This window comes from Macaca nemestrina, chromosome 7 (assembly GCF_043159975.1).
Source record: "Macaca nemestrina isolate mMacNem1 chromosome 7, mMacNem.hap1, whole genome shotgun sequence".
NCBI classification, from domain to species: Eukaryota; Metazoa; Chordata; class Mammalia; order Primates; family Cercopithecidae; genus Macaca; species Macaca nemestrina.
In genome coordinates this window covers 37,055,780-37,073,656 of record NC_092131.1, presented here as the reverse complement: position 1 = coordinate 37,073,656, position 17,877 = coordinate 37,055,780, and the positions used below count along the sequence as shown (strand labels likewise).

The following is a 17,877-nucleotide window of genomic DNA, read 5'->3' as shown; positions in this document are numbered from 1 at the left end:
GTTTGTTTTTGGAGATGTGGTCTCACTATGTTGCCTCGGCTAGTCTCAACTTCCTGGGCTCAAGTGATCATGCCATCTCAACCTCCCAAGTAGCTGGGATTATCAGTGTGCACCATGGCACCTGGCTCTAGGATTCTGTGTGGTTTTTTTTTTTTTTTTTTTTGAGACGGAGTCTCGCTCTGTCGCCCAGGCTGGAGTGCAGTGGCACAATCTCGGCTCACTGCAAGCTCCGCCTCCTGGGTTCACGCCATTCTCCTGCCTCAGCCTCCCGAGTAGCTGGGACTACAGGCGCCCGCCACCATGCCCGGCTGATTTTTTGTATTTTTAGTAGAGACGGGGGTTTCATCGTGTTAGCCAGGATGGTCTCGATCTCCTGACCTCGTGATCCGCCCATCTCGGCCTCCCAAAGTGCTGGGATTACAGGCGTGAGCCACCGCGCCCGGCCAGGATTCTGTTTTTAACAGAAGATTTTGACTTGGGGTCATTCATGGACTATACACATTGAGAAACACTTGTCATAGGACCTAAGCATATAATGAATTTACAGGAAGGAAATATTGAGATAAAGGGAGCAAGAAAACTGGAAGAACAGGGAGGTTTTACTTTGCGTCATGATCTTTACTAATTTGAGAGATTTTATACTGATATATAGCACCCTCCTATAATGTAATACAAAACATATATTTGTACATAATTAGAAAATACTTATGTATATTAACAGCTACTGAATCCTGGTGACAGTGGGTGAGGCAAAACAAAACAAAAACCCCGCTAAAAGTCAAAAACCCCAAACAAATGGACCAAAAAAAAAAAAAAAAACCTAATAAGAAATATGTTCCCATGTACTGTCAAGGTTTCCATAAAGAAAGCAGTGAAAAATCTCCAAGGGAAAGATCTTTTTATGACGTCACTGGGACGTTCTTTTTGTCATTAGAAAAAAGCTCCAGCCATCAAAATGAAATGCAATGAGTCTGCAACCTTGAATTCCCCAGGACTCTTCAATTCTGCTTGGATTCCTTGACTCGGGGCTAGGACTAATTTAGAAAGTAGCAGAAGGTGGATTAAAACACAGGTTCATCTGATTCCAGTCCCCAGGCTCTTTCCATTAGGAACACCACCTTCTCACCAAGGGATGTTCCTGGTGTTCCTTGCCAGAGGAGACAGACATCTGGCCTCCAAAGGCGACAACTCTCATTTCCACTTAACTACAGGGAGGCGCTTGGGATGACACTGGTAGCTACTAACACAGGGGGTGAACTCTTCAGAGAATCATCAGACCACATCAGTTGGCCTAGTAAGTCCTGTTGGAATTATGCTACCCCTGCTGAAACAGAAAGATAAACAAGGCCGGGCGTGCTGGCTCATGCCGATAATCCCACCACCTTGAGAGGCCGAGGCAGGCGGATCACTTGAGGTCAGGAGTTTGAGGTCAGCCCGGCCAACATGGTGAAACCCCGTCTCCACCAAAAAATACAAAAATTAGCTGGGCGTAGTGGTGCTCTTCTGTAGTCCCAGCTACTCAGGAAGCTGAGGCACGAGAATCATTTGAACCCAGAAGGCAGAGGTTGCAGTGTTGAGATCGCACCACTACACTCTAGCCTGGGTGACAGAGTGAGAACCTGTCTCAAAAAAAAAAAAAAAAGATAAACAAGCTCTTTCATGTGATATAGTGAAGCACATTAGACATCAGACTGGCATAGAAGAATCATTTAATATCAAAAGATGAAAAACAATGCATGTGTATATTATTTTTAATTTAGGGATTCACAATATTTGGGGAATTTCACAATATCTTGTATGCTTTCCCTTTCCTTTCATTGCCCTGCTCCCAAAGTGTGGTAAGTTTAAGAAAAGTGAATTAGTTTTTTGAGACATAACAGAAGACACTCTCAGGATGACACAAAACCATAACAAGAATTACTAAACTAGCTGGTGTCACTAAAAACATATTTTACATTATTCATCATATGGAGTTGACATTTAAAAAAAGGAGATTGGGTTGAGATTTCCAAGAAGAATCATCTCCTAGTTAGTAAGAAAGTCTTTTATTTTCACTTGTTTAGCTCCATATCCAGATGATGGTATTTTATAACTATATTATGCAAGATTTGGGAAGTTTCCGTTTGATATTTGTTTTCCTGATGTGATCTAAAGTAGTACACAGCAAATGGCTAAAAGAGATTCATGGAAGAATTCTAGGGCACTTCTTTTTTTCCTTTTCTTTGCTTTCCTTTTTTTTTTTTTTTTCGTGACAGGGTCTAAGTCTGTCACTGAAGCTAGAGTGTGCAATCACAGCTCACTGCATCCTCGACCTCCCAGGCTCAGGTGATCCTCCTGCTTCAGCATCCTGCATAGGTAAGACCACAGGTGCACACCACCACACCCAGCTAATTTTTGTATTTTTATTATTATTATTATTTTTTGAGACGGAGTCTTGCTCTGTCGCCCAGGCTGGAGTGCAGTGGCCAGATCTCAGCTCACTGCAAGCTCCGCCTCCCGGGTTTACGCCATTGTCCTGCCTCAGCCTCCTGAGTAGCTGGGACTACAGGCAACCGCCACCTCGCCCGGCTAGATTTTTGTATTTTTTAGTAGAGACGGGGTTTCACCGTGTTAGCTAGGATGGTCTTGATCTCCTGACCTCATGATCCGGCCGTCTCGGCCTCCCAAAGTGCTGGGATTACAGGCTTGAGCCACCACGCCCAGCCTAATTTTTGTATTTTTTGTAGAGATGGGGTTTCCCCATGTTGCCCAGGATGGTCTCAAACTCCTGGGCTCAAGTAATCCTTCCAGCTAGGCCTTCCAAAATGTTGGGATTATAGGTGTGAGTCACCACGCCCAGCCTTCTCTTCCAAATTCTCTTCGCCTTCATTTCATATTATTTTTTCCTTCCTTGAACTGCTATTCTAAGCTGGTGAAATTCTTTGAAATGTTGAAGAGTTACCAAATGAATGATAAAACAGATTAGGCCGGGCATGGTCGCTCACACCTGTAATCCCAGCACTTTGGGAGACCCAGGCGGGTGGATCACCTGAGGTCAGAAGTTCAAGACTAGCCTGGTCAACATAGTGAAACCCCGTCTCTACTAAAAATACAAAAATTAGCTGGGCGTGGTGGCGGGTACTCAGGAGGCTGAGGCAGGAGAATCGCTTGAACCCGGGAGGTGGAGGCTGCAGTCAGCCGAGATCACGCCCTTGTACTCCAGCCTGGGCAACAAGAGCAAGACTCCGTCTCAAAAAAAAAAAAAAGAAAAAAGAAAAAGAAAAAAGAAAAATCAGATTAAAATCTCTAATTGGAAAGCCATTCGTTTCTGTGCTTTGTTTAATCAATGTATATGAACTGAGTGCTAATTGATGCTAACAGCTTTCTCTACTAGGCCCTGTGGAACATGCTGAGAAGTGCCTTGCCCTCAAGGAATGTACAGTTTAGATGGAGGGATTTGAAGTAGCACATAATTAAGTGCTAAATGAGTGGAACATGTGAGTGCTCTAGGCTGTTAAAAAAATAGAAGAATGTGTTTGGAGTAGTCATAGTGAATTTTAGTAGGCAGGTGGAAGGGTAATGTTTTCTAAGTAAGGCAAATGGTGTCAGTAAAAGCACGGTGGCAGAAATTAATAAATGAGTGGGCTGATAAGCATAAATAGTTATACTGATATTCACCAATAAAAAGGGTTCATGCTGGGGAGTAGCAGCAGTTAAGTTGGAGAAAATCGTGATTCAGTTTGCAGGGGACTTTGCCCGGCTAAGGAGTATCCCTTTAGTCCTGAAGGGAATTAAAGGCTTTTAAGAAAAGTGGATTAGGGAGATTAATTTGTTGGTGGAAGGTAGAATGGTTTAGAAGAGGAGAAATTGGTGATAATAGGAGACTGCTGGGTATGAGTTGATGCGGGGATTCACCAGAATGATTATATGGCAACGTAAAGGAAGGGTTGAGCAGGAGAAAGATTGTGGAGACTAGACAGTGGGGAAGGATATATGAAGTTCCAAGTCTGAGTGAGCAGGGAAATGTTGGTTTCACTAAGACAAAGAAAAGGGGCCGGTCTGGGGGAAGACGTGGATACTTACTGCATCTGGATCATTGGCAGGACATGTGGGCCATAATGTCTAAAGTAGATAATTGCCACACAAAAATGGATCAGAGCTGCAGTTTGCATGACTGCTCCAAGGTGGGCTTGGGTGGGGTTATTAGATTTTGTACATTCAGCTTTGTCCTTTTCAGGCGGGAGAGAGCATCTGCTGTTGAGTACTCCCAGTCCCCAGGAGGACTATGAGCTAGTCAGAAAATATAATTTTAATAGGATTAGCCGAGAGATGAGCAAATGTCAAATGGCGATTTGGTAGTACGTCATGGCTGCTAACTTTGACATGCTAAGTGTAACATTATTAATGGCTTCTATGCACGGCTAAGAGGGTTAACACTTAGCAAAATTAGTTCCCTGGATTTTTGTCCTGCTCTTAGTTTTATGGGCATGATAGAGTGTGCTACCTTGGGCAGACGATTTAGCCTCTCTGGGCCTTAGCTTCTGGTTTATAAAATAGGAAGCTTGTTGTGGCAGCATTCATAAACATTTTGAGAGCTCCGGAGAGCACGGTAGGATTGTCTTTCTCCCCCTTGCCCCAGTGACTGAGTCAGTCATTTGGAAAAGTCAGTTTTTTCACTGGATACTTTCAATTGCTACTCCCTAAGTCAGTTAATTAGTATTTTTCTAAAATGCCTCTACCAGTCCAGAGCTGAAAGATGTAGTCTCTAACTGCCTTTTCTACTCTCTGGGCCTGCCAGTCCTGCTAACCCCTTTTCACCCAGTGGCTATTGCCATGTGACTCCCACCTCTAGGTTCTGGGATCCATCCCAGTCATTTTGGAGGGCAACTAGAGCTTTATATTGACACTCTGGGACTTCAACATAAGGCAACCATGCTCAGTGTGAAATTTGGTCCTAGTTCTAGGTATCAGGCTCCTGCTTTGTTTGTAAGTCTCACTCTGTCCCCCAAAATCCAGCCTTTGAATATTTGTTTTGTCCTGTTGAGTCCTCAAACTTGGGCCTTCAGTGAAGGATCTCAGTAGCTCAAGGATCTGAATTCTATCTGTTTTCATCAGTTCCCTGTAGAAACTAAAGGGCAGACCTAGAAAACCCCAGCACTGAAGCTGGGGCCTTGCTATAAGCAACACACTTTCTCAAGGCTTGCCATGATTTCCCAATTTTTGCCCGCTCCTGGGTTTTCCAAAGCTATGTGTTCCAGCTGTCCATTGGCTTACAACACCCACATTCTCTGTTTAACAGGCCTGATGCCGGCTGCCTTCCTGGCCTGCTGCCGGTTCCATATCCTCCAGATACCGCATTCTGGCTGAACGTTTATCACACCAGCTGGGTTGGCCTCCGATTCCATGGATGTAATCTGGTTCTAGTTTCCATTTCTCCCCATCCACCTCACCCTCATTACAGTTAATCCTTTTATATTAAACCATAGCGGATCTTTGCTGTTGTGGAAACTGATGTGGTATTGGAATTTTGTCCTTGTTTACATCTTTCTTTGTGTTGGAAAGGTTGGGATTACTTCCAAAACCTTCCCAGAGAGCTTTCCTGTCTCCTTTAGGGAAAACAAATGAAAACTTGACAATAGCTGGTATCTATGACACCAGCTTCAAGGCCACTATTTTAATTGTAAAATTGCATTATTTAATCATAATTTTGGTTTCAGATATACAAATATATTTTAAAGTATATTTTGTCCAGTGTTTACTCACATCTCTCAATTTCAAGGTATCTTACTGGAACTCAATGGCTTCGTGGTTATAAGGACATAAACAAATCAAGGCTAGGGACGGTGTGGTGTACTACAGTGGTAAGGTACATTAGAATCCTCCAGAGGACTTGTGAAAACAGATTGCTTGGTCCCACCCCACAGAGTTTCTATGGAGTGGTGCCCTAAGAATTTGCACTTTGACGACAACTGGTCATATATGTAAGCTGGTCACAGATAACCAGAAGGTGCTGAGCTGTTCTTAATCAGTTCAAACTTTTACCTGAAATGGACAACAAGGTGGAGAGCCTTGAGAAATGAACTTCCAAAGTTCAGTACATGCAGTTAGCACGACTGCTGGTTTTAGAGTTCTCAACCACTTACTGCTTATGAGCAATAAGTGGCCATAAGCATTTGGACAATCACTTACTTGAGTTTACAGGTTTTCTCATCCATAAAATAACAATAGTTGCTATGCTGCCCTCAAAGGGTTGTCCTGAGGTCTGAATGAAGTGGGTGTGACAGTGTTTGAGCAACTATAAAGTGGTATGGCACTGGGAGGTATTGTAACGGTTTTTCATTACTCTTCTTAAAATATCACCAATTTCCTTTGGCTCTTGTTTCCCTCATTAATTATAGCAACTTGAATCTGGGAATACAGAGTACTTTTATTGCTATAAAAGCCAAACTTCAATAAACTCAAACTTCAAACTCTTTTTTAGAAAATTTTATTCAATGAGATCAGACACGCCTTGTAAACATTACACAGAGCCAAGAATGATTCCGTTTTCACAGCTATAAAAAGAGACCTACAAGACCCTGTTGTAATTTGGGGTGGAGTCACAGTTAATCTTTTTCAACCCTGTTGAGATTGGCCCATTGATAAAAATGGCTGCTAGTTACAGCACATTTAAAAATACAATCACCGCGTTCAAATGGTAACCTGTCCACTCCGTACTTCCATGTTCTGTGCCACTTCTATTAACTCGTCTTTGGAAGTAGTACATTCTCCCAATCTGGAAGTGGCTATTTTTTCCTCACACACAGGCCAACACAGTTCTTGCTGAACTTGGGTGCGTTTATGACTTTTCAACAGTGTCATCAGCCTTCAGTATTCTTCCAGGCCTTCAGTATCTCAGGTGGTTAGCTTCAGTTGTTCCTAGGTCTTTCATAAACATCATAAATGACAGGCGGGACGCTTTTCTGGAGTCAAGGTTTGTTAGTTTCGAAGTCGGAAAGACCCCGGTTAGAGACTGGTAGGTGAACTTGCCAGGGAGTCTACCACGGGCAGAATGGGGTCCCCTGGACCTGCCAGCCGCGTCTCCGCACCTCCGCAGTCCCCGGGGCCCCGGCCCCGTGCCGCGTTGTCGCGCGCTTCCCCCGGACGTCAGCAGGAGGCGCCCGCGGCGGCCCAGGCGCGGCGCGCACCCGCGGGTAGCCGTCCCAGGGGGCGGAGGGAGCGGAGAGGAGGAGCTGGAGGGGGCGCGGCTTCCTCTCCGTCGCTCCCGGGCGCCGGGCCTCCTTCTCTGCCGGGCCCAAGGCTGGCGGCCGGCGGGGGTCGCGGCGGCGGCAGCGGGGGCGCTGGCGGGCCGCGGGTGGCGGGGGCCGGGCCGCGGCTCCGGGTGTTAGGAGACAAGATGGCGGCGGCACTCCGGAGGCCGGTCTCCTCCTCTCCGCCGTCCTCCGCCCCGCCGCTCGCCGCCTCCTCCTCCCGGGTCTCCTCCTCCTCGTTCGCTGCCTCCTCCTCCTGCAGCAGCACCAGCGACCGCCGAGGCGCCGGCTCGCTCTCCCGGAGCTCCGGAGGGGGATAGACGGGGCAGCTGCAGGCTCCGGCGATCGAGGCCGAGCTGGGGCCGGGGCGGGGACGGCGGCGGCGGCGGCGGCGGCGGCGCCGGGTGGGGATGGGGTCGCAGACGCTGCAGATCCTCCGACAGGGGGTGTGGGCCGCGCTCAGCGGGGGCTGGTACTACGACCCGCACCAGGCCACCTTCGTGAACGCGCTGCACCTCTACCTGTGGCTCTTTCTGCTGGGCCTGCCCTTCACCCTCTACATGGTGAGTGTGGGGGCGGGGAGCGGGTGGCTCCTTCCCCGCGAACCGGTGGGGCGTTGCTGGGGTCGCGCCCTCTTCCTCTTCCTCGGGGTCTCGTCCCCTGGGGGCCGCCACCCGCTCGGTGTGAGGCTCCCCCGCCCGCGCTGCGTGCTCCCACTCCTCTCTTCGGGGCTTCCCCGGTTTCGGCGGTGACACGAGCAACGAGCCCACGGCAGCTCGCGCCGGCTGCCCCCGCCCGCTCATTGGGAAGCGGCAGCGTCCTAGGCCCCTTCTTGGGGTTTCCTCCCACGGCCACTCGGCTAGGCCTTCCCCGTCGGGGCCCACCGCCCGTGGGGCTGTGTGGCAGGCGCCGAGCGCTCTGCGCCTTTAGGGGACGCCGCATCCATCCTTGGCTCGCTGGGTTCCTTGGGCACCGGGCACTGCCCGCCCCCGCCGCGGCCCTCGCCCGGGGCTCCCGGGAGAGGCCGCCCGCCGCCTCGCCGCTAATCCGCGTGCGGAGCGCGGGGGACCGTGCTGCTCTGCTCTGAGTGCGTGTGGGGGTCGTCCTCCAGGGGTCCTGGGTGGTGACTGAAAACCCAGCTCGGAACCTTCCTGCCTCTAAAAAACCGTTGTTGTGCTTCGCAGCGGATCTTTTCTGTTCAGCCCGGGGGTTGGTGGCCGTGGTGCTTCCTGGCCTCCCTGGGGGAGGGAGCGGGGAGATACGGGGAATCTGGCTGGCCTTTCAGCGAATTTGTTTGGGTTGGTTCAAGGCCTTTGGCGGATAGGAATAGGGAGAGTACTGCCTGTTGCTGAATTCGGTGCGATCAGCTTCTCTGAATCATCTCTGTTTTTAAAGCGACATTGAAAGTTGTTAAGCACAGTTTTTAAAGCACTTTAGGTTAGGGTGGGGCGTTAGGGAAACTCTTGTGGACAGAGATGATACTTAAAGCTTCTTACAAAATTTTAAAGTAGTCAGAGGGGAGGAAAGGATCCGAGCTTTTTATTTTAGGAGAATTCGTTTGAATATATTTCTGCTAACTTTGAGGTTCTTCGTGGAGCTAGAGACAGGGTGCTGAGTTAGAAAATCCCGTAGTACCACTATGAGAAGTGCAAAAGGTGAGGACACCCAATTCTTCCCTAAGTGAAGCTCAGTTTCACTAATTGGCAGGAAAATTGCTTGGGGGAAGATGTGCTAAATTTCACATTCTCAAGCAGATTCACATTTTTCCTTGAAATTGTTTTGAAGGGACTTATTGTTTGAGGTTAAAAAAAAAGCAATTAAGAAATGCTGATGGCTTGTGGCTTATTTTATTAGGGGGACTTGTTCAGTCTTGTTGCATTCTGAACATTTATCGTGAAGTGTTATAATTTTCAATTAATTCTGGCCTAGGGAGTTCTATTTGCACTACTATACCTTCCAGGAATATGACATCATTAATGAACGGGTTAATTACTTTGGGTGTAAGAATCCTCAGACTGTCACAGCATTTTCAAAGCAGGTATCTGTTATGTCCAGAAGAATTGCAGATTTAAAACTGAAAATGATTTTTGAGAGGTAAGGATTAGTTTCTGGGTCCAGTATAAGATTTCTTTGTTAACACTTGCAGTAAACTGTGTGGTCATGGTTAAGTCTCTTTGTGTAATTAGCAAATGTTGCTGAAAGAATATTAGAGCAAATGGAAACCAATACAGTGAGTTTATTTCCTTCATTTTGGGAGTTCAGTTAAACTGAATTCTCAAATATTTGAGTGTCTACTATGTACTAGACACTTTCTGAGATTGCTTCTGACTTCCTTATCTCAATTAATGGCAGTCCCACTCTTCCTAAACCTTTTAAAAACTCTCATTATTTTCTTTCTTCACATTCAGTTCATCAGCAAACCTTGTGGGCTCTATCTTCAAAACCTAACTAGACTCCTCCTCCTTCTCCTCCTCCTCTCACCACCACCATCATCATCACGGCTGCCATCATTCCCTTGGTTCGTCACCGTTCTCTCTCCTGGATTATTGCAGTTCTCTAATGAGGTTCAATGCTTTTGTTCTTTATTCTCCACACAGAAGCCTCTGTGATTCTTCCAGATCATGTCATTCTGCTCTCAGAGCCTGCCCTCTCATGTGTCTCTATTCTCACAACCACACACACATTTGCCGCCTTACTCTTCTTGCCGAGAAGTATGTTCCTGCTTCAGCGCCTTTGCGCTTGCTTTTCCCTCTCTGGATGACTCCTCTTTTCCAGATACCTGTGTGGCTGCTCCACTTTTTGCAGGTTCTCGTATATGTGAGGCTTTCTTTGATAGCTTGTGTAAAATAGCAACTTTCCTGGCTCTCACAACACTCTGTAGCCCACCTTTTAAAATAGTATGGTGTTTATTCCTAACTGATATCTATTTATTTGTTTTTATGTCTTTCTTATCTTATTAGAATATAAGCTCTGAGAGGGCAGGAACTTAGTTTCGTTCACTGCTGTATTTTTAGGACCTAGATGAGTGTAAAGCACATGGTAGTACTCCTATGAATGATTGAGAAGTGGACAAGACACAGCTTCTGCTTTCAAGGAACTTAAAATCTAGCCTGGGGCTAATGAGTTGTTTCTGTTAGAACAACTGTTAGAACTGCTAGGAAAGGGTAAGTAAAGAGGGACCCTGATCTTATAGTCAGGAGATGAATCCTAGACCAGGGGTGGTCAGGACAGAGGATTTGTAAACATTTTAGGAAACATACTAGTAAAAGGTAGACAGTTTGAAGTATATACCAAAAATAAGGCAAAATCGAACATTTTGTGTTGAAATCTCAGACAGCCATAGATTATTATTTGCATGCTCTTACAATAATAACTATAAGTGATAATGACTGTTTTAAAAGTATATTTATAGGTTCTTTAACCCCGTGACCTCATGAGGTTTTACTGTTAGTAGGCAAGTCGTCAGCTGGGATTTACACAGAGCTTTCTGAAGGCAAAGTCACTGTACAGGCTGCCTTTTATTTATTCCTCCCAAAAAAGTGCCTAAATCTGTGGAGAGATCGTACATTGAGTTAGGAAAGTCTTAGGACTTTTTGTATAGGATTCAAACACTTTTGGTGTCTATTTAGGAGCGTTTGTGGATATTTGAAAGGTGGACTCTCTCTCTCTATATATATATCAACTAGTTAAACATATTTTAAGTAGTGAAAATAGAGAAAAAAATTTTGCTTCTTAATTCTGATTGTCCTGTCTGTTTCCCTTAAGGTACTCATTCTTTTTTTATCTAGTTACAGTTACTTTTGTACATGTCACAGATGATGAGCTTTAGGGGGTGGGTGGCATTTTTGTACGGTGGAAAGCAAATTGGAATTAGTGTCTTGATTTTTGAATCTTGGCTTTGTTATTGATTGTGTGTCCTGTAGGCAAGACTCCACCTTTCTGAACCGTGATTTACTCATTTGTGAGATATTTCGTGGGTGTTTTGCAAGAAAATATTTATGAAATAGAAGAAATTGTTTACCTTCAGAATGGCCTTCAGTAAATGTCATTTGAAAAAATGGCTGTTTGGAAGTGTTTCCTCTATGATGCTGTATGACTGGAGGAGACTAAATAGCTCTGGATTATTAAGTCAAATCATTTTCATAACATATTGCTCAATATATTATTTTCCTCTATAAAGCAGTATATCCCTAGGTGATGAAATAGAACATTAAAATTTATGTCCAGGCGCAGTGGCTCACGCCTGTAATCCCAGCACTTTGGGAGGCTGAGGTGGGCGGATCACGAGGTCAGGAGATCGAGACCATCCTGGCTAACACGGTGAAACCTTGTCTCTATTAAAAAAAAATACAAAAAATTAGCTGGGTATGGTGGCAGGCAGGAGAATGGCGTGAACCCGGGAGGCGGAGCTTGCAGTGAGCCAAGATTGCGCCACTGCACTCCAGCCTGGGCGACAGAGCAAGACTCTGCCTGAAAAAAAAAAAAAAATCAAAATTTATTAAGTTAGTGGTTCCCAGACTCCAGTTGACATTGGAATCACTTGGCAATGTTAATGATGTGCAAGCCCTTTCTTATTCAGTAGATCTGGAGTATGACCTATTGATTTGTATTTTATAAACACTCTAGGTAAGTTTAAATAACTTGATGAATATTCCTAACTCCCAGCCCCTGACTGACATCCAGCTGCTACTCAACATACCTCTTGGCTGTCTCACAGACATCTCAAAAGTATCATGCCCAAAAGCTTCTGATTTCCCCCGTAAACAACACTGCCACAGAACGTTTTTCCTCACTCTGTCATGTTAGTTAATGGCACTGTCTTGTATCTAGTTGCTTACCCCCACCCCTTGCTTTTGAGCAGATCTTACCCCTTTCTGCTCAGAGTAAATGACATAAATCTGTGTCATTCTTTGAAATATTCTCTAAAGATTTTCTTCGGCACTTAGAAAAAAATCCAGAATCTTTATCAGGCCCTCACCAGAGCTTATTCTGCCTTTGTTTACAGTTTGTGCAGTTTTCCCACTGTGGTGTAGTCACACTGGCCTTCTTTCTGTTACTTTAGCCCACGGAGCCTTTTCCTCCTGTGAGACCTCTGCACGTATTGTGCCTTCTGAAAGGACACTCTTCCCTCTTGCTCTTTTTAAAGCTGGCTGCTACTTAATCTTTAGGGCTGGACTTCCGTATTATCCCCTCACAGAGGCCGAGCCTGATAGCCATAAAGAGGTTCCGTCTCTTTTTTTTCATCATTCCGTCCCATAACTTTCTTCCATAGCACTTACCACAGACATGTATTTTTTGTTTGTTTACTTGTTTGCCCGCTCTAACACCTTCCACTGTCATACCTTGTAAGTTCCATGAGGGCAGGGGCCAGGTCTGATTTACTCATCAGTGTTTATCAAGTGTCTGCATGACTGCTTGGCTCATATTAGGATCTGAAGAAGTACTTGTTGAATGAATTTTTTTTTTACATGTGAAGCTTTTTTAGACTTGTTAACTGACGTAGAATAGTTGGAGGTGGAGGGAGGACTGTGGTAGGCTGTATTATATGGTGGAGCTGCTTACTTAGGGGTTAGGTTCAGTGTCAGTCTCTAAGACAAAAATCAAATATAAAATTACTGAAAAATCAAATACAAAATGACCCTTGAAAAACAAATCATTGAAAGTGCAGCACATATGGCTTCTTGTGCATACAACTGTGCAGTTATACATACATACATGATATATACAGTAATATATACCACATAAATCTGTGAAGAGATTATATTCAGACTAAATCATTAACAAAATTTATAAAGGTTTCAACATTTTCTTCCTGGTTGTCTTCATTGTTTTCTGTAACTGATCTTTATCATCTTTAGAATGATGTATCTTTTATTAGTGAGGATTACTCTAAAGCTCTCAGGTCATTTTCTTCCCCCCAATTTAAAAGTATTTAAAGATCATTTTAAACAAGATTTAGTTAAGATGACTAAAACAGGGATTTTCATATTTTAAAATTTATATTTCTCTAAAAGTTTAGATCAAGCTAGAAAAGTTACTGTGCTATAAATTAGCAATTGTACATATGATTTTTAAGTATTATTTTCTGCATCCTTTAGGGAAAGGTTAATGACTAGTGGATGGGCTGTTTAAATCTACAGCCTGTGCCTTTTACCAGTAGTTTCAATATTTAGGATCAAGGTGAATCTAATTATTTCCATAACTGGTCATGGCACAGATACAACTCTTATCCATTATATTACCTATAATAAATTAAGGGTACACTGTCCAAAGATGGTTTACACAGAAAACCATCTACCATATGTTCTCACTTATAAGTGGGAGTTAAACATTTGGGTACCCACAGATACACAGAAGGGAACAATAAATACTGGGGATTCCAAAAGCAGGTAGTGGGCAAGGGTTGAAAAACTATCCGTTGGCTACTGTGTTCACTACTTGGGTGACAGCATCATTAGAAGCCAAACCTCAGCATCACTTAATATGCCTATGTGACAAACTTGTACATGTACCTTGCTGAATCTAAAAGAAAAAAGACAAATGAGGTCTCCAAGAAAGCAGCCATATTTGTCAATTTATAGAAAAGTTTATTAATTTACAAAAAAAGCAGTCGATTTATAAAATGTTCTGTCTTTTGTTACATAAAGGTGGAGTGTTTTCTCCTGCTTGAAAATTACTGCAAATCATAAAATCATTTGGTAATTAGAAAACTAGGAAAGTTTCTTTTTTTTTCCCAGCCTTTGAATACACAGATTCAATCAGGTAATTTGCTTTCTCTAGCTGACTTTACTGAGAGTTAAAGTTTTCAACATTTTATTAATTTTCAAACATATAGGAAAGTTGAGAAAATTGTACCCACCACCTGGATTCTGTGTTTTTAAATATTATGTCTCTGTCTGTTTTATTTCTCTATCTGTCCACCCTTTTTTAGGGAGATGCATGTAAAGTAAGTTACACTTCTATACAAATCACCCCTAAACTCTTCAGCAGGTACATTGTCAGGTAGGGTTCTAAAGGCACAATCTTCAGCGAACCATTCAGTGAGTTTTGATAAATGCACACATTTGCGTAGTGTAGACTTGGCATGTTGTAGAATATCAGCATCACTCCAGATAGTTTCTGCTTGACCTTCTGAGTCAGTCCTCTCATCCTTGTTCTGACTTTTTTCCATTATATATTAGTTTATCGTGTTCTAGAGTTTCATATAAATGGAATCATGTAGCACATGCTTTGTGTAAGCCACCTTCACTCAGCATAACGTGGTTGAGATTAAAGCATGCTGTTGAATCAGTAGTGTTGTTCCTTTTTATTGCTGAGTAATATTCCTTTGTATGGCTGTGCTACAGTTTGCTCACCTTTATCCATTCCCATGTAGATGAGCAGCTAGGCTTTTCCCAGTTTTTGGCTACTATATGTAAAGATGTCAACACGAGGATAGGTTTTATCAGAACTCAAAGACATTGGAAAACTTTACTGAATCGCAAAACCCCTTTCTCTTTTCAAATAAGACCATGTTTTAATTTAAAAATCTTTTTGTTCTGATTTATTTGTCTAAATCAGAAATTATAGGTAAGTAAAAAGAAAATACAACCATTGGTAATTCCGTCACCCCTGTCTGGGGAACATTTTAGTAACCAAAATAATGTTTGGAGTTTTAAATACTTCTTTGCTTACAAAAATGGGCTCATAGAATTCATACTGTTTTCGAGTCTCCAGTTTTCACTTTAAATTATGAGTGTTTCCATGGGTGGGAGGAAGTAGCTTTTTAATAGCTCTGTAGTAGATCATATGTGTTACAGTTTAATCATTTCCCTCTTACTGGTTATGTAAGTCATTTCCAGGTTTTAGCTATTTAGAAAACAGTAGGGTGAATATTCTTGTAGTTAAATATTTGTACTAGTGTTTTGTATAAGTTCCTAAAAATAGACTTGTTAGATTATATTCTTTGATAAATACTCATTTTACAAGTATTGAGTGAATCTTTATATTGAGAGAGAATATAAATATGAGAATGAGAAATGGGTAGATAATGCAGGGTTCCTGGAATACAAAATAGTATTGTGGTCCCGAAAGCACATGTGGTAAAGGATTTTCCTCAGAGGAGGAAGGAAGGAGGCAAGGATGAATGCGAATGCTCATGGAGGAAGGGATAAACAGTTGATGGGAAAAGTTGAGGTTCATCTTTTATGATTTATGTAATCTCATTAAAGGACAGTGAATGTGTTCTGCTGAGAGTGAAAGAAGAAGTAGTGAGGCGGATATTTAAGATTTGAGGAAGATCCCCTAAATATGACATGCTATTCTTACTTTTGGTGAGTGGAAAAGTGAACTATCAAGGGATGGTAGGATTGTTGAACAATTTTGAAAGTATCTTTGAGATTGGAGAACATGAATTCAGAGTGTTGAAGAGGAATGTTCAGGAGAGAAATTTGGGGTAAAATTTACTTGCAAGTTACCAGCATAGATCTTCTGGGAAAAAAGTTTATCTCATTAAAAAGAAAATGGTCTTGGACAGAATTCCAAGGCCTAAACAGCATTTAGAAATCAGTAAAGGAAGACAGAGTTGTAAAATGAAGACGAAAAAAGAGCCAGGGAAAGAGAGTACAGGTGTACCTTGGAGATATTGCAAGTTTGGTTCCAGATCACTGTGATAAAGTGAATATTGCAATAAAATGAGTCACAAATTTTGTGGTTTCCCAGTGCATATAAAAGTTATATTTACACCATGCTGTAGTCTGTTAAGTGTGCGGTACCATTGTGTCAAAAATACAGTGTATATACCTTAATTAAAATATACATTATTGCTTAAAAATATGCCAAGGATTACCTGAACCTTCGGCAAGTTGTCATCTTTTTGCCTGTGGAGGGTCTTGCCTAAGTGTTGCTGACTGATCAGGGGGTGACTCTTGAAGGTTGGTTTAAGAAATTGCTGTGGCAGCAATTCTAAGAATTGCCCCAGCAATTTCTTAAAAGAAGACAACAATGAAGTTTGCAACATGAATTGACTCTTCTTTTCATGAAAGATTTATCTGTACATGTAATGCTGCTTGATAGCATTTTACCAACAGTAAAACTTCTTTCAAAATTGGAGTCTGCTGTCTCAAATCCTGTTACTGCTTTGTCAGCTAAGTTGATGTAATATTCTAGATCTTTTATTGTCATTTCAACAGTGTTCACAGCATCGTCACCAGGAGCAAATTGGATCTCAGGAAATCACTTTCACTGCTCACCCGTAAGAAGCAACTCCTCATCCATTCAAGTTGTATCATGAGATTACAGCAATCCAGTCACATCTTCAGGCTCTGCTTCCAATTCTGGTTCTCTATTTTCCCCACATCTGTGGGACTTCCTCCACTGAAGTCTTAAACCCCTCAAAGTCATTCACGACGGTTGGAATAAACTTCTTCCAGACACCTTGTCAGTATTAATGTTTTGACCTCCCATGAATCCTGAATGTTCTTAATGGCATCTGGAATGGTGAGACCTTTCCAGAAGGTTCTCAGTTTACTTCAGATCCATCAGAGGAATCACTGTCTGACAGCCTTATGAAATGTATTTCTTAAATACTGAGACTTGATAGTCAAAATTATCCCTTGATCCATGGGGCTGGAGAATAGATGTTGTGTTAGCAGGCATGAAAACAGCATTAATTTTCTTCTATGTCTCTGTCAGAGCTCTTGGATAACTAGGTACCATGTCAAGGAGCAGTAGTATTTTGAAAGGAATCTTTTTTTCAGACCAGTAGGTCTCAAAGGTGGGGTTAAAATATTCAGTAAACCATGCTGTAAACAGATCTGATATCTTCTGGGCTTTGTTGTTCCATTTATAGAATACAGGCAGAGTAAATTTGTAATAATTCTTAAGGGCTGTTGGATTTTTGGAACGGCCAATGAACATTGACTTTAACTTACAGTCACCAGTTGCATTAGACCCTAACAAAAGAGTCAGCCTGTCTTTTGAAGTTTTAAAGCCAGATATTGACTTACCTTCTCTGGCTATGAAAGTCCTAGATGGCATATTCTTCCAGAAGGTTGTTTTATCTACACCAAAAATCTGTTGTTTGGTGTAGCCACCATCAGTGATCTTATCTAGATCTTCTGGATCACTTGCTGCAGCTTCTACATCAGCACTTGCTGCCTCATGTAAACTTTTATGTTATGGCAACAGCTTTCTTTAACCTTATGAACTAACTTCTGCTAAGTCAAACTTTTCTTCTTCAGTTTCCTCACCTCTTAGTCTTCATAGAATTGAAGAGAGTTGGGACCTTGCTGTGGATTAGGCTTTTGGCTAAAGGGAAAGTTGTGGCTGGTTTGATCTTCTATTTAGACCACTTAAACTTTCTCCATATCAGCTATAAGGCTGCTTTGCTTTGTTATTTATTTGTGTGTTCACTGGAGTAGCACTTGTAATATTCTTCAAGAACTTTTCCTTTGCATTCAGAATTTGACTTTTGGTGCATGAGGCTTAGCTTTCTACCTGTCTTGGCTTTTGATGTGCCTTTCTCACTAAATTTAATCATTTCCAGCTTTTTATTTAAAGTGAGAGACAGGTGATTTTTCCTTTCACTTGAACACTCTTTGCCATCGTCTATGGGCAAGGTTGATGGTGCTCCCATCAACAGATCTCTGATTTTACTATTTCATTTTAG

The 17,877-nt window shown here is 42.8% G+C and overlaps 1 protein-coding gene across 9 annotated transcripts in view; it reads left to right on the top strand.

Moving 5' to 3' along the window:
- The first annotated feature begins 7,639 nt into the window (after window positions 1-7,639).
- The window catches only part of LOC105494311 (pecanex 1), a 209,971-nt gene continuing 199,733 nt past the window's right edge, over window positions 7,640-17,877 (top strand). For 7 of the 9 annotated variants that reach the window (XM_011762638.3, XM_011762637.3, XM_011762633.3 and 4 more), the window contains exon 1: window positions 7,640-7,792. In XM_011762638.3, the coding sequence (XP_011760940.1) occupies window positions 7,640-7,792 (153 nt within the window). The remainder of the gene's footprint in view (window positions 7,793-17,877) is intronic. The other 2 variants (XM_011762636.2, XM_011762635.2) reach the window with 1 other exon arrangement.